The sequence below is a fragment of the Meleagris gallopavo genome, chromosome Z (genome assembly GCF_905368555.1).
Source record: "Meleagris gallopavo chromosome Z, MGAL_WU_HG_1.1, whole genome shotgun sequence".
Classification (NCBI taxonomy): domain Eukaryota; kingdom Metazoa; phylum Chordata; class Aves; order Galliformes; family Phasianidae; genus Meleagris; species Meleagris gallopavo.
This window is the reverse complement of record NC_139435.1, coordinates 8,346,906-8,359,846: the sequence shown is the minus strand read 5'-3', so window position 1 is coordinate 8,359,846 and position 12,941 is coordinate 8,346,906. Positions and strand designations below refer to the sequence as shown.

Sequence of the window (12,941 nt, the reverse complement as noted above, 5' to 3'; positions counted from 1 at the left end):
GCACATTACGGAAGTCCCGGGATCTGGCCCTTCCGGGTGGGGCGGTCACTTACTGCCTGGCAGTGGGTGCTGGAGGGTGCTTTCCTAGCTGTTCCAAGCCTTTCAGGTTTGACTCGGTCTCAGGAACTCTCTCTCTCCTACCTTATTTGATTTATTAGTCTCAATTTCAATTAGATTGTATTATATTGTGTCATCTTGCATTCCGATATCATAGTTAGTAAAGGAAGTTTTCCTTCATAGATCGTTGCCGCTGTTTTTTTTCTGCCTTCCTTCCTTTCTTCCCATTTCGTGGGGCCAGGGTTGGGAGGGGGAGGGCAGGGGCCTACTGCCCCCCTGTCACGGTTATAGATTGATCTAGTTAACTCCGTGACACTTTTTGGTGGAGAATGTGGGCATAGCTGCTTTTTAGCTTTTAGAATGAATCTCTTTCTCTGCTCTTAGAGAGCTTCGTTAGGGAGCGTTATCAGTAGTTAAGGTTTCCATGCTGGAAAACTTGACCTTGAAAGACCAGGCGTACTGCCAATATTTTGGGAATGAGTGTTAATAGCCGTAAAGGAAAGGGTGTCCCTTCAAAGATGGCTTGAAGCCTGTGATGAAAAGGTGGTTTACAGTTGAAAAGGGTATCCAATATTTGAGGGAAATAGCCATGGCAGAAATGTTGTATGACCCTAACTTTGTTCCTAACCACCGACGCCAAGACCACAACCCTGAGAGAGTGAGGATGACGCCTGATATATGGCAGAAACTCACAACAGCACCAGGCAGATACGCCGGTGCACAGTGCACTCTGACACCCTCGAGTCATGAAGGGACAGAATCAATCCATATTTCTGGAATGACTGGGGGCTCTCAAGAATTGACTGTGTTGGAGGCTGAGATAAGCCTCACTGGTAAGGACTGGCAAAAACATTCTATTGTGACTGGCCCAGGGGCTCCATGTATGCTAGGTATCAATTACCTCAGAATGGGGCATTTCAAGGATCCTAAGGGGTATCGATGGGCCTTTGGGATAGCTGCTGTGGACACAGACAACATTAAGCAGCTGTCTGTTTTGCCTGGCCTGTCAGAAGATCCGTCTGTTGTGGGGATGCTACGAGTAAAAGAGCAACAGGTACCGATTGCTACAAAAACGGTGCACAGATGGCAGTACCGCACCAACAGGGATTTCTTGCTCCCCATTCAGAAGTTGATTTGTCGACTAGAGAGTCAGGGAGTGATCAGCAAAACTCACTCGCCTTTTAACAGCCCCGTATGGCCAGTGCATAAAGCCAGTGGAGAATGGAGACTAACGGTGGACTACCGTGGCCTGAATGAAGTCACAACACCACTGAGTGCGGCTGTGCCGGACATGTTAGAGCTCCCATATGATCTAGAGTCAAAAGCAGCCAAATGGTATGCCACCATTGACATTGCTAACGCCTTCTTTTCCATTCCTTTGGCCAAAGAATGCAGGCCACAGTTTGCTTTCACATGGAGGGGTTCAGTATACTTGGAACTGTTCAGTATACTTGGAACTGTTTGCCCCAGGGGTGGAAATACAGCCTGACCATTTGCCATGGGTCGATCCAAACTGTACTGGAACAGGGCAGTGCTCCTGAGCACCTGCAGTACATTGATGATATCGTTGTGTGGGGCAATACAGCAGAAGTCTTCACAAAAGGAGGGTGAATAATCCAAATTCTTCTGTGTGCTGGTTTTGCTATTAAGCAAAGCAAAGTGAAAGGACCTGCTCAGGAGATTCAGTTTCTAGGTGTAAAGTGGCAAGATGGCTGTCGTCACATCTCAACAGATGTGATTGACAAAATCACTGCCATGTTTCCACCCACTAGCAAGAGAGAGAGACAATATTTTCTGGGTGTAGTGGGCTTCTGGAGAATGCATGTTCCAAACTATAGCTTTACTGTAAGTCCCCTTTATCGTGTGATGCGAATGAAGAATGAGTTTACATGGGGCCCGGAGCAGCAGCAGGCTTTTGAACAGGTTAAACAGGAGATAACCTGTGCCGTGGCCCTAGGGCCAGTATGGATGGGACAGAGTATAAAGAACATCCTCTACACTGCTGCTGGAGAGAAAGATCCCACTTGGAGTTTGTGGCAAAGAGCCTCAGGAGAGACCCGAGGCCGACCACTGGGATTCTGGAATCGAGCCTACAGGGGCTCAGAAGAGGGCTACACTCCAACTGAGAAGGAGACCTTAGCCGCGTATGAGGGGGTTCGGGCTGCTTCTGAGGTAACTGGTACTGAAACACAGCTCCTTCTGGCACCTCGACTGCCAGTGCTGAACTGGTTTAAAGGAAAGGTTCCCTCCACCCATCATGCAACTGATGCCACTTGGAGTAAGTGGATTGCGCTGATTACACAACGAGCACGGATGGGGAATCTCAGCCGTCCAGGAATCCTAGAGGTAATCATGGACTGGCCTGAAGGTAAAAAGTTTGGAACATCACCAGGAGAAGAAGTATCACATGCAAAAGAGGCCCCACCATACAATGAACTACCAGAAAATGAAAAGAAATATGCCCTGTTCCCAGATGGATCGTGTCGTATTGCGGGGAAGCATCACAGATGGAAAACTGCTGTGTGGAGCCCCACACGACAAGTTGCAGAGGCCACTGAAGGGAAAGGAGAATCAAGCCAATTTGCAGAGGTAAAGGCTGTCCAACTGGCCTTGGATGTTGCTGAACGGGAGAGGTGGCCAATGCTTTATCTTTACACTGACTCATGGATGGTGGCAAATGCTCTATGGGGATGGTTACAGCAGTGGGAGCAAAATAACTGGCAAAGAAGGGGTAAACCTATTTGGGCTGCTGAACTGTGGAAAGATATTGCTGCCCGAATAAAGAATATGGTTGTAAAGGTGCACCATTTGTCGATGCTCAAGTGCCCAAGAGTCGGGCTACTGAAGAACAGCAAAATAACCATCAGGAAGACCGAGCTGCCAAAATTGAGGTGGCTCAAATAGACCTTGTCTGGGAGAACAAGAGTGAATTATTTGTAGCTCGGTGGGCCCATGAGACCTCGGGCCACCAAGGGAGAGATGCAGCATATAAGTGGGCGAGAGACCAAGGGGTGGATTTAACTGTGTATTCTATTGCACAGGTTATTCACGACTGTGAAACATGTGCCATAATCAAACAAGCCAAGAGGATAAAACCACTCTAGGAGGAAGGGCGATGGGAAAAGTATAAATATGGGGAGGCATGGCAGGTTGATTATATTACCTTGCCATGATCTCGCAGTGGTAAATGTTATGTGCTTACTATGGAGGCATATGGAGGCAACCACTGGGTGGCTTGAAACATATGTGGTACCCCATGCTATCACCTGAAATACCATATTAGGTCTTGAGAAACAAGTCCTATGGCGACATGGCACCCCAGAAAGAATTGAGTCAGATAATGGGACTCATTTCAAAAATTTTCTTGTAAATACTTGGGCCAAAGATCATGGCATTGAGTGGATTTGCCATATTCCCTGCCATGACCAGCCTCTAGTGAAAACTGAACGATACAATGGGTTGTTAAAAACTATGCTGAAAGCAATGGGTGGCGGAACATTTAAGCATTGGGAGAAGCATTTGGCAGAAGCCACCTGGTTGGTCAGTACCAGAGGATCTATCAATTGTGATGGTCCTACCCAATCCAGCTCCCTACATACCATAGAGGGAGATAAAGTCCCTGTTGTACATGTAAAGAGCATGTTGGGAAAGGCAGTTTGGGTTCTTCCAGCTTCTGGAAAGGGCAAACCTTTCCATGGTACTGTTTTTGCCCAGGGACCAGGGTCCACTTGGTGGGTAATGCAGAAAAATGGGGATGTTCAAGGTGTACCACAAGGGAATTTGATGCCATGGGAGTGCAGTCAGTAATGCTATGTATATGTATATAGACATGTGTGTGTAATGTATTTTAATCATTTTTGGTTTGTTAGTATATATGTATATATATTAAGCATGATGAAGTGGTGTAGAATAAGGGAATGTCATGGTTTCATGTTTTTTTTTTGGTTTTCAGTATTCCGCATCAAAACATCATGTAGTGCACTGGGAATTAAAGTGTTAATGCTCCAGTTCCAGGTACCTATCCCTGCACATTACGGAAGTCATGGGATCTGGCCCTTCCAGGTGGGACGGTCACTTACTGCCTGGCAGTGGGTGCTGGAGGGTGCTTTCCTAGCCGTTCCAAGCTTTTCAGTTTTGACTCGGTCTCAGGAACTCTCTCTCTCCTACCTTATTTATTAGTCTCAATTTCAGTTAGATTGTATTATATTGTGTTATCTTGCATACTGATATCATAGTTAGTAAAATAAGTTTTCCTCCATAGATCGTTGCCACTGTTTTTTTCCTCCCTTCCTTCCTTCCTTCCCATTTCGTGGGGCCGGGATGGTGGGAGGGCAGGGGCCTACTGCCCCCCTGTCACAAGCATAGATTGATCTAGTTAACTCTGTGACAATGCCATTCAGAATGAGAAAGTAGACAGTAGAGTGGTAGCAAGACAAATTCCTTGCAGAACTGACCCCTCGGTTTACCTAGTGTCCCAGAAGAGCCTCTGGCGATGCACTGAGTGCAGTGGTACCCATGAAGACAGAGCTCCTTCCAAAATGTGGGGCTGGAACCCACTGCAAAATGTAGGAAGTAGTCTGCTCTGAAAAGTAGAGCTGGAACCTGAGCCCAGGGAGCAGCTCTGCCCCCAGTCTGCCAACCCAGCACAGGACCTACAGCCTGCAGGTTTGGCTCAGAGCATCTCTGCCATCTGAGTTTATGCTTTGGCTTTCTTCATCACCCCAAATTCCCCTGCTCTGTGCTCGTCCTGCAGCCTGGCTAGGCTCTAGTTGGCTCGTCCCAGGCCTTTTCCATGTTGCTGGATGGGAAGAAGAGAGAGTTGCTCTCCACAGCATGCAGAAACAGGACCTTGCAGACAGTTTTTGCCAAGGTCGCCTTTGTACAGCACCTGGCACAGAGCAGCTCTCATCAGCACGGGACCCTGCTGCCAATGCAATCCAGTGTAAATACATAAATGCCAATAACCTTGGTGCTACAATGGTGGAAAACGATTTTTTTTTTTTTTTTTTTTTTTAATCATAACCCTTCAAAAAGCAGCAGAGACCAAGCAAACGGGTGTTCTGAGAGCTTGACAAAAGCTCAAATCCTCTTCAGGGGGAAATTAGCTAGCACTGCTTCTGACTGGATCCAATTTATTAAGGTTTCAGAGCAGGCAATCATGAAGAAAAGAGATAAATAATCTTCAGAGAGAACAATTGCAGAGTAGTTGTGACACAATCAGCAGACCATTTTCTCAGGACTGGGGTGAGGGGATGCCAGGCCTCTCCTGCGCTAATCAGAAATAAAAGCCAGAAATATGTGTCTATCTCTGCTCTACAGTGGTACTGCAATTGATTGCTAATTGTTCTCTTTGAAAATTATTTATCTCTTTCCTCAGAATCGTTCACTTCTCCTCTCTCATCTCCTTCTCGGAAAAAGAATGACCTTAATGTAACTTGAAAGGAGGATCTGCAAAGCAGGAGATGTTCTGCTATGTCATTACCAGCCAGATGGGGAAAGAAGTCACCCATTATGGTCACAGTTTTGTCTGTGCAGTGGGAAAGGGCAGGTTGTAGCTTTAAGAGACACATCAGAGAGTTGATAAATGGGAAATCAAGCTGCATTTTCCTCTCTCCCACTCCCGCTCCTGGGTTAGGCACTGTGTGATGTATGGAGCAAGGTTTGAAGCCCTAAGAGCACTAATCCGGTAATACTGGTAGCTGCAGGGACCTGGCAAAGACCTCCTGAAACCTCTTGCTGCTCAGCAAATTAAGTGCAGTTGACCCTATGTGGGAGACTGGGGTGTTGGGGTGTGTATTTGAAAGGTACTGGCTTTTTTGTGTGTGTGGTTTTTTTTTGTTTGTTTGTTTGTTTTGTTTTTTTTCAAAGATTAAACTCAAGAGTATTTATTTCTAGAGCTTTATCATACTGAAAAAATCTTGTTTTGTCTGGAGTATGTTATTAGAGATGCCAACACAGAAACTTTCAAGCCATTTGCCCAGCAAGCAGTGGGACTGGGGAGATGTTGGAGATAAGAACACTGATTTGTGAGGAAGCATGAGGGATCTTGTGTCCGGAAGGATAGTCCAGCTGGTCTCTCCACCCTTGCTTCTGCCTGGCCAGAGCAGAGTGGTAGAATGTCTGTGTTCCCCCAGAGCACTTGGAGCGGAGGGGAGGGATGGAGAGGGGAGGGGACGGAAAAGGAAATTCTGACAAATTTATTTACCCCACAAAATAAAAAAGAATTTCCAGCTTTTCTGACAGGTGAATATACTTGCAACTTGGATATCAGCTTTGTGCATAAAGAATCCTTATAACATCAACCTGAGCACTTTGTACCAGCAAATATTTGTCTTTGGCGTAGCAGTTAAAGGGATTCTTCAGTGGTTGTTGCTGCACTGGGGTCATTTGAGTGCCAGTACAATAAATACTACATTTAATGAGACAGAGCAGCGCTTCATCTCTGGGTAAAGGCAGTCATAATCCATTTGGAAGGCAAGTCCAGAGAGGGAGGAGGAGAACATGCGGGAGCGAACAAAAGGAGTCCCAACAACACATGGGTGCTGGAGAACAAATGCAGGAGAGGCTTCAAAAAACACTGCCAGGGAAGTGCCGAAAACAACAGGGGAATCACACAAGAGAATCAGCATGCGCTTTCTTTGGTCTGAGTGATTTCCTGTTGCCCTTAGGGGAAGCAGAAAGGCAAATTGTGCCTTTCTTTCCAGAGTTGAAGAACATAGAACATCTCTTAGCTTTTTCCCCAGAGCTCATCAGGTTACTGCATGGAGATACAAGCTTGTGGCCTTCACAAAGATGCCTGGGTGAATTATAAAATCATCGAATCATTTGAGATGGAAGGGACCCTTAAAGATGATCTGGTCCAAATCCCTTGCAGGGAACAGGGGTGCAGGACACGCCATACAGGGAGTCCAGGGAGAGAAAGGCTGCAGCACATGCGTAGAAATAAGGCAGCCATCATGATTTTACTACAGTTAAAGGGGAAACAAAATCTCAAAACAAATAGAAATTAAAAATACAGCTAATATGTTCCTCTGCTCTGCAACTCTCACCCAGGACATAAGGTTTAGGACTCTTTCATTGCTAGAAATCAGCAGTAAAGAAACCAGGCACTTATTTGGCAGCTCAGCTCTGTTAGTTAAGCAGTAGGTATGTACTCCTGAGTCAAACGTAGCATGGAGCCAAGACTGAAGGCACACGGTGCCTCTCCTAAGCACTCAGTGGTGTTATGAATGACAGGGAGAGGGAAGCGAAGCGGATGAGAAGTTGGAAATGATAGCAGCACATCTGCTCTACTGGGGCAGCTGCTTCCTGTGGGGCTGAGGGGCAAAGCAGAACTGTGTATCAGGCTTTGGGGATGCTTTTAGATCCCTGTTTTATAACTTTTTTTAGCTTCTTCTCTGCTGCTGGCAGCTCGCAACTGTTGGCATCTCACGCCCATTTACATCTGCTTCTTGGTGAGAATGAAAATGCCCAACAGAAGGTACACTCAAGACTCCAGCATGAGCAGCAAAACCATGTGGGGACACCTGGTTTTGCTGCTCATGCTGGAGTCTTGAGTGTACCATGTGGGGACACCTGGGGTGAATAAAAGCTGTGGTGACACAGCACAGAGGCTCTGACCGCATCTCAACTAAAAGATGCAGTGATTGCACTGCTGTGAAGTAAAGCTAAGGGGAGGGAGAAAAATAAGAACCACACAAGTCCCAAACTTCCTTCTCAGAATAAAGTTTAACGCCAGACATATGGAGATTGCAATGTCTTAGCACTCTGCAAAGGATGTCCATGAGAAAATAAAATAAATGTACACACACAGGTTTTATCACACTTGAACAGACCTTCAGGTGTGGCTGCAGCCAGGCACTGCACACTAGGCGCCATCTAATTCATTAGTGACAACTTGCCTGACCTGCTTTTTGCTTTCTCACCCTTTTGTGACAGGAACAGCCTCTTAGAGAGGCTGCATGTCTCTCAGGTTTGTTTTGTTTAGGTGGGGAGAAGGGTGCTGGCTCACTTCTCTTTTCCCTCTCTGCTGGGACACCCAAGCTGTTACACACACAGGGAGCTAAAGGGCCATCCCCAGAGAACACTGGATGCCCTGCCTGCTCTCTCCTTCTCATTCTTGCTACTGGAGCTACCCTTGCCATGCAGTCCTGTCTTCCCTGGCTGAACCCTGTTGCACCTGAAGTAACACTACCATCCTTCTCTTAAAGCTGCCCAGCAGAATGGGGAGTAAGGTGGAAGCAGAGCATGTTGATATGCAAATTCACCAGCTTTTACCTTGGTAGTATGAAAGGAGATCTCAGAGATGAGAGGTCTGAGAGCGTGGCACTGAGATTGAGAGGCTGCCAGGGAACACAGGCTAGAGTCAGGCTGGATTTGTGGGACCGTGGTGATAGTGATGGAGGTGAGATCATAGAATCACAGAATGGCTTGGATTGGAGGGACCTTAAAACCCACCCAGCCCCAACTCCCTGCTGTAAGGTGTCACCCCCACCAGCTCAGGCTGCCCAGGGCCCCATTCAACCCAGCCTTGAGCACCTCCAGGGATGAGGCACCACAGCTCTGGACAGAACTGTCAGTGCCTCACCGCCCTCTGAGTAAGGCGGATATTTCTTCCAAATATCTATTCTAAATGTTCCCTCTTTTAGTTTAAAGCAATTCACCCTTGCCCTATCATGATGAAAAAGTGTAAATGTTGATCTTCCTCCTGTTTATAAACTCACTTTAAGAATGGAAGGCTACATTGAGGTCTCCACTCAGTCTTCTCTAAGCTGAAAGAGCAGACTGTCACAATGCTGAACAGGACCCTATGTCTCCCTGCCGAGACCCTTTGTTTATTCCTACTGGCAGGGGCAAGCACTGAACCTGGCTCCATCAGATGGAAAACTCAGCCTGGCACTCCCTGCTGCTCTCCCCTCTCTGGTCCCCAGCCGGCATCTGTCCTGATTCATGTGCCCAGAAATTCATGGTACACTGACAACCCTAAGCAAACAGAGAAATCCCGGTATGAAAGGTGGCCTTGAATTCACTGGCCATCTCCGTGGTGTTGTTTGTAAAGAAAAAGGCAAACAATCCTGTAATCAGTGCTTCCACAAACTCTGGGAAAGAGACAACTACTCTCTTCATGGAGCCCAGAAGAGCAGAGAAGGGGCTTTTCTCTGCCACTCCTTTTATTCAATCAGCCTGTTTCTGATTTTGCATGCAGCAGGGCTGGGGTCATTTACAGCAGGCAGAGCTCTGTGTGCCTGGGCAGCCCTCCCAGCAGCACTGGACAAACCCAGGCACCTTCAGCTGTTTTCTGCTTTGAAAATGAATTCATCTGTGGTGGAAGGTGGGAGGCAGACCAAGCACAGATGCTTTGGCACTGAAGCAGCAGGTACGGTGCTGTCCTGAGATGCCTTTTCCTCTTCTGACCTGCTGATGCCAAGTTGTGGGGTATCGAGGGAGCACAGGTTCTGGGAATAATTTTGCATACACTTCCCAAATGCCCCCAGCCTGCATTTTTCTGCACCACACAAGTCCAACTCCGTTGGACCTTCTCACGGCATCAAAACACTTCGTTCCCGTCCAACCTTTCTGTTATTTCTGATTTTGTTTGTTTGTTTGCTTAATTGTTGTTCTGTGGAAAATTTCATAATGGCAACTGTTCCAACCCTTTTGGGGAAAAACAAGCAGGCACTGAAATGTTGGGATTCCTCTTGGAGCGAAAATCCCACGTCTCGGTGGGAGAGGTCATGCCTTGATGCAGAAGGGCGGCAGGGGATGCGGTCCTGCAGTGATGTAGCTGGGCTTCTCGCAAAGGCTGGGAAGGGACTTTTGGTGCCCCGGGCTCCTCCTGCCCTTGTTCCTCAGGAAGCAGCTGCCATGCAGACCACTCACAGAATGAGCCATGAATCCAGAAAGGAGTCTCCCGCTTTCTCGTATTCTCCCTTTGTTGTGTCTTCCTTTTGCTCCAGACTACAGATCACCCAAGTACAATACCTTTTCCTTCCTCCATTCTTCCTGAGGGCCCATGCATCTCTGCTTTCTCAGCAGGGCTCTCTGCTTCTTCCTTGCTCCCAGTCTGCTACTCCAGTCACTGAGTGGGATGGAACAGAGAGGAGCAGGGCTGCCTATCACTGTTGCCTTCTCTGTCAAAGCCAGATACGGTGAAGTAGGGTGTCCCTTTCAGTGCACCACACTAATTTTCTGTTCCTCTTTGTCTTCCACCTCGCAGTGATGGAGCTGGCAGCACCTACTGCTGCTTGCTGTCAGTGCAAGATGATTGCTCAGGTGCCATAAAAGCTCGAATGCTGGTCACAAACAGGGAAATGTGGCTGCAGTAAAGGATTCTTATGGGAAACAGCACAAGGAATCAGCATCTTCAGGCTTCAGTTCTCCCTTGGCTTTAGTGAGCTTCTGCACACTGTCTCACTTGAATGTTTTGGGGCTCTCTTTTTCTCCAGACCTTCTCCATCCCCAGCAAAGCCTGTAATTCTCCACCTCCTGCCATCCAGGGATGATTTTTTACCCTTTCCTCTAACCAGTGTCGCTTAGGTCTGGCCCCACTGTGGTTTCAGCACGCAGCTGCTAGCCCCTAGCACCGTGAATGGCTTTCCCGGAACTCAACAAGAGCTCCTTCAAGAAGACAAATCGGTCATTATGCATCTGAACAAATAGATTTCATACTCCAAATGGAGAGATCTGTCAGCGGCCCTGTTCCTTTGGGAAGCTGAGAATGTCAAGCCATTTAAGAGCCCTTTCCTAATGATGCCCCTTGTGAGCAGCCGTGAAGACGTATAGCTCCAGAGCTCAGAGAGAGTTTGCTGGAGACTATTGGGATGGGGGGGGAGATTAGGAGGCATTAGCAAAAGTATAGCAGCTCTTTCCAGCATGTTCTCCAGAGTCCTATACACCAGAAAAGGAGCATGAGACGTGGGCTCAGATTAATGGCTTCTTCACAAGCTGGCTTTGCCTTCTGACAAAGGAGAAAAATTATTGCTCACACACACACGAATGAGGGGATATGGGCTGTTCTGCCTCTCGTACATTTTGTAATGGAGAGCATTGCTAGAAAACAAGAAAGTAGGGTAATGGGAATGCAGTCTTTCTTTGACTGGTGCTTATGGACAGCAGACCGTGCCAGTTGCATGTCAGGGTTTGTCCTGGTTCAGGTATCTCTGCCAGCCATGTTCCCCAAAGGGCAGTTCTCCTCAGGACAGGGGCAAGTATACCCCAGTCTGGAGACCTCTTCCAGGTCAGCAGGCTGTGAGATCTGCCAGCATCCCAGAGAGGGAGGGAACTGCCAGGATATGGCTCCCAAAGCCAGGTCTGGGTGGAACCAAACTCCCTGCTCCCAGCCCAAGGATGTGGAAAGAGAATGACATCTGAAGTCCTATTCAGCAAGTTCATCATTTTATGTTCTTCCTCTGCCCACATAAGTATTCTGACCTGGAAATCCAACATTTCACATCGGATAATAACCAGAATGCAATGCAGCTCTAAACAGACATCCCTTCCCACACTTTTTTTGTTGTTGTTGTTTTGTTTTGGGCCAAATTTGTAAGTGCTGTCAGTCACCCTAAATCAAAGCTTTCATGCAAATAGGGGTTTGCCAGAAAAATGTACCTGTGATGAACGTTGTCAAGCTGCCTGGGAGCCTCTCCCAGACGGACAGAAGGGCTGTTGTGTTGTTTGAGGGATCTGGGTTGGGGTACATGAGAGACAGAGGGGTCTTGTCTCTACCTGAGGGATGTGGCTGGGTGTTCTGGATGGACAGAGTGTCTGTACTGTTACTTGGAGTAACTGAGTGAGTATTCTGGATGGACAGATGGGCAATGCTTTTACTTGAGGAATCTGGGGAGGGGTACAAGATAGGGTGGCTGTGCTTCAACTTAAGCAATCTGAGTAGCGGTATTTAAAGGACAGAAGGGCTATACTGTTACCTGAGGGATCTGGGTGAGAATAGTGAACTGATAGAGGAGCCGTTCCATTCCTTGACAGATCTCGGTGGGGCTATATGACAGAAAAAGGATATATGCTACTACTTCAGGTATCTAGGTGGGAGTACATGATGGAAAGAGGGGACTTATGTCTACTTGAGGGACATGGGTGGGAGTTCTGGATGGGCACGGGAGCTGTTACTTGAGCAATGCGGATGGAGGCTCTGCATAGAGAGAGGAGTTTCTTCTTGAGTGATCCAGGTTAGGATACTGAATGGACAGAAAAGATCTACTGCTCTATTGGAGACCTGGTTGACTGTATTGCATGAATAGAGGAGATCTGTCATGACTTGTGGTATCTGAGTCATGTTGCAAGATGGATAGAGGAGCCTTTAGCTATTTGAGAGAACAGATTGCCCTGAGAAGTGCTGGATGCCCTGTCCCGGGATACATCCAAAGTCAGGCTGGAGGAGCTCTGGTAGAGGTGTGGAAGTCCCTGCTCACTGCAGGGGAGTTGGGCCAGATGTCCTTTAGGTATCCCTTTCAGCTCAAAAGATTCTATAAAATAGTGGATATTGAAAGTCTTTAGAAAAATAATAGTTGCATTTAAAACCAAACAAAACCAACCATCCAAAAACAAACAAACAAACAAACAAACAAACTACAAACTAAATCAAAACAAAACAGAATAAAGCAAACATTCACATGAGGATAGGTGACTAGAATCAAACTCCCAAGAAGCAGGAATAGTCTAATCATCATTCCCTAATGGACCTGAACTTAAGTGCACACACTGATACCCACTGACTGTATACAAAGCTTAAGCTTATCTTCTTTCAAATGTTTTCCAACCTGCATGTTATCTCTTCAGATGAAGCCATTTGTATTAAGAGAAGAAAAATGCAAGTGTCTAGAGGCTGCCTTTAATAAAGTGTTTGATGTAGTGCCTTGCAAAATCTTACC

The 12,941-nt window shown here is 47.0% G+C and overlaps 1 protein-coding gene across 1 annotated transcript; it reads left to right on the top strand.

Annotated features, from left to right (window-relative positions):
• The first annotated feature begins 401 nt into the window (after positions 1 to 401).
• On the top strand, positions 402 to 4,257 carry LOC146542126 (uncharacterized). The gene has a single exon (XM_085213802.1). The coding sequence runs from the start codon at positions 1,813 to 1,815 to the stop codon at positions 2,959 to 2,961; it is 1,149 nt and encodes a 382-aa protein (XP_085069928.1). The 5' UTR covers positions 402 to 1,812; the 3' UTR covers positions 2,962 to 4,257.
• Positions 4,258 to 12,941: the final 8,684 nt, after the last annotated feature.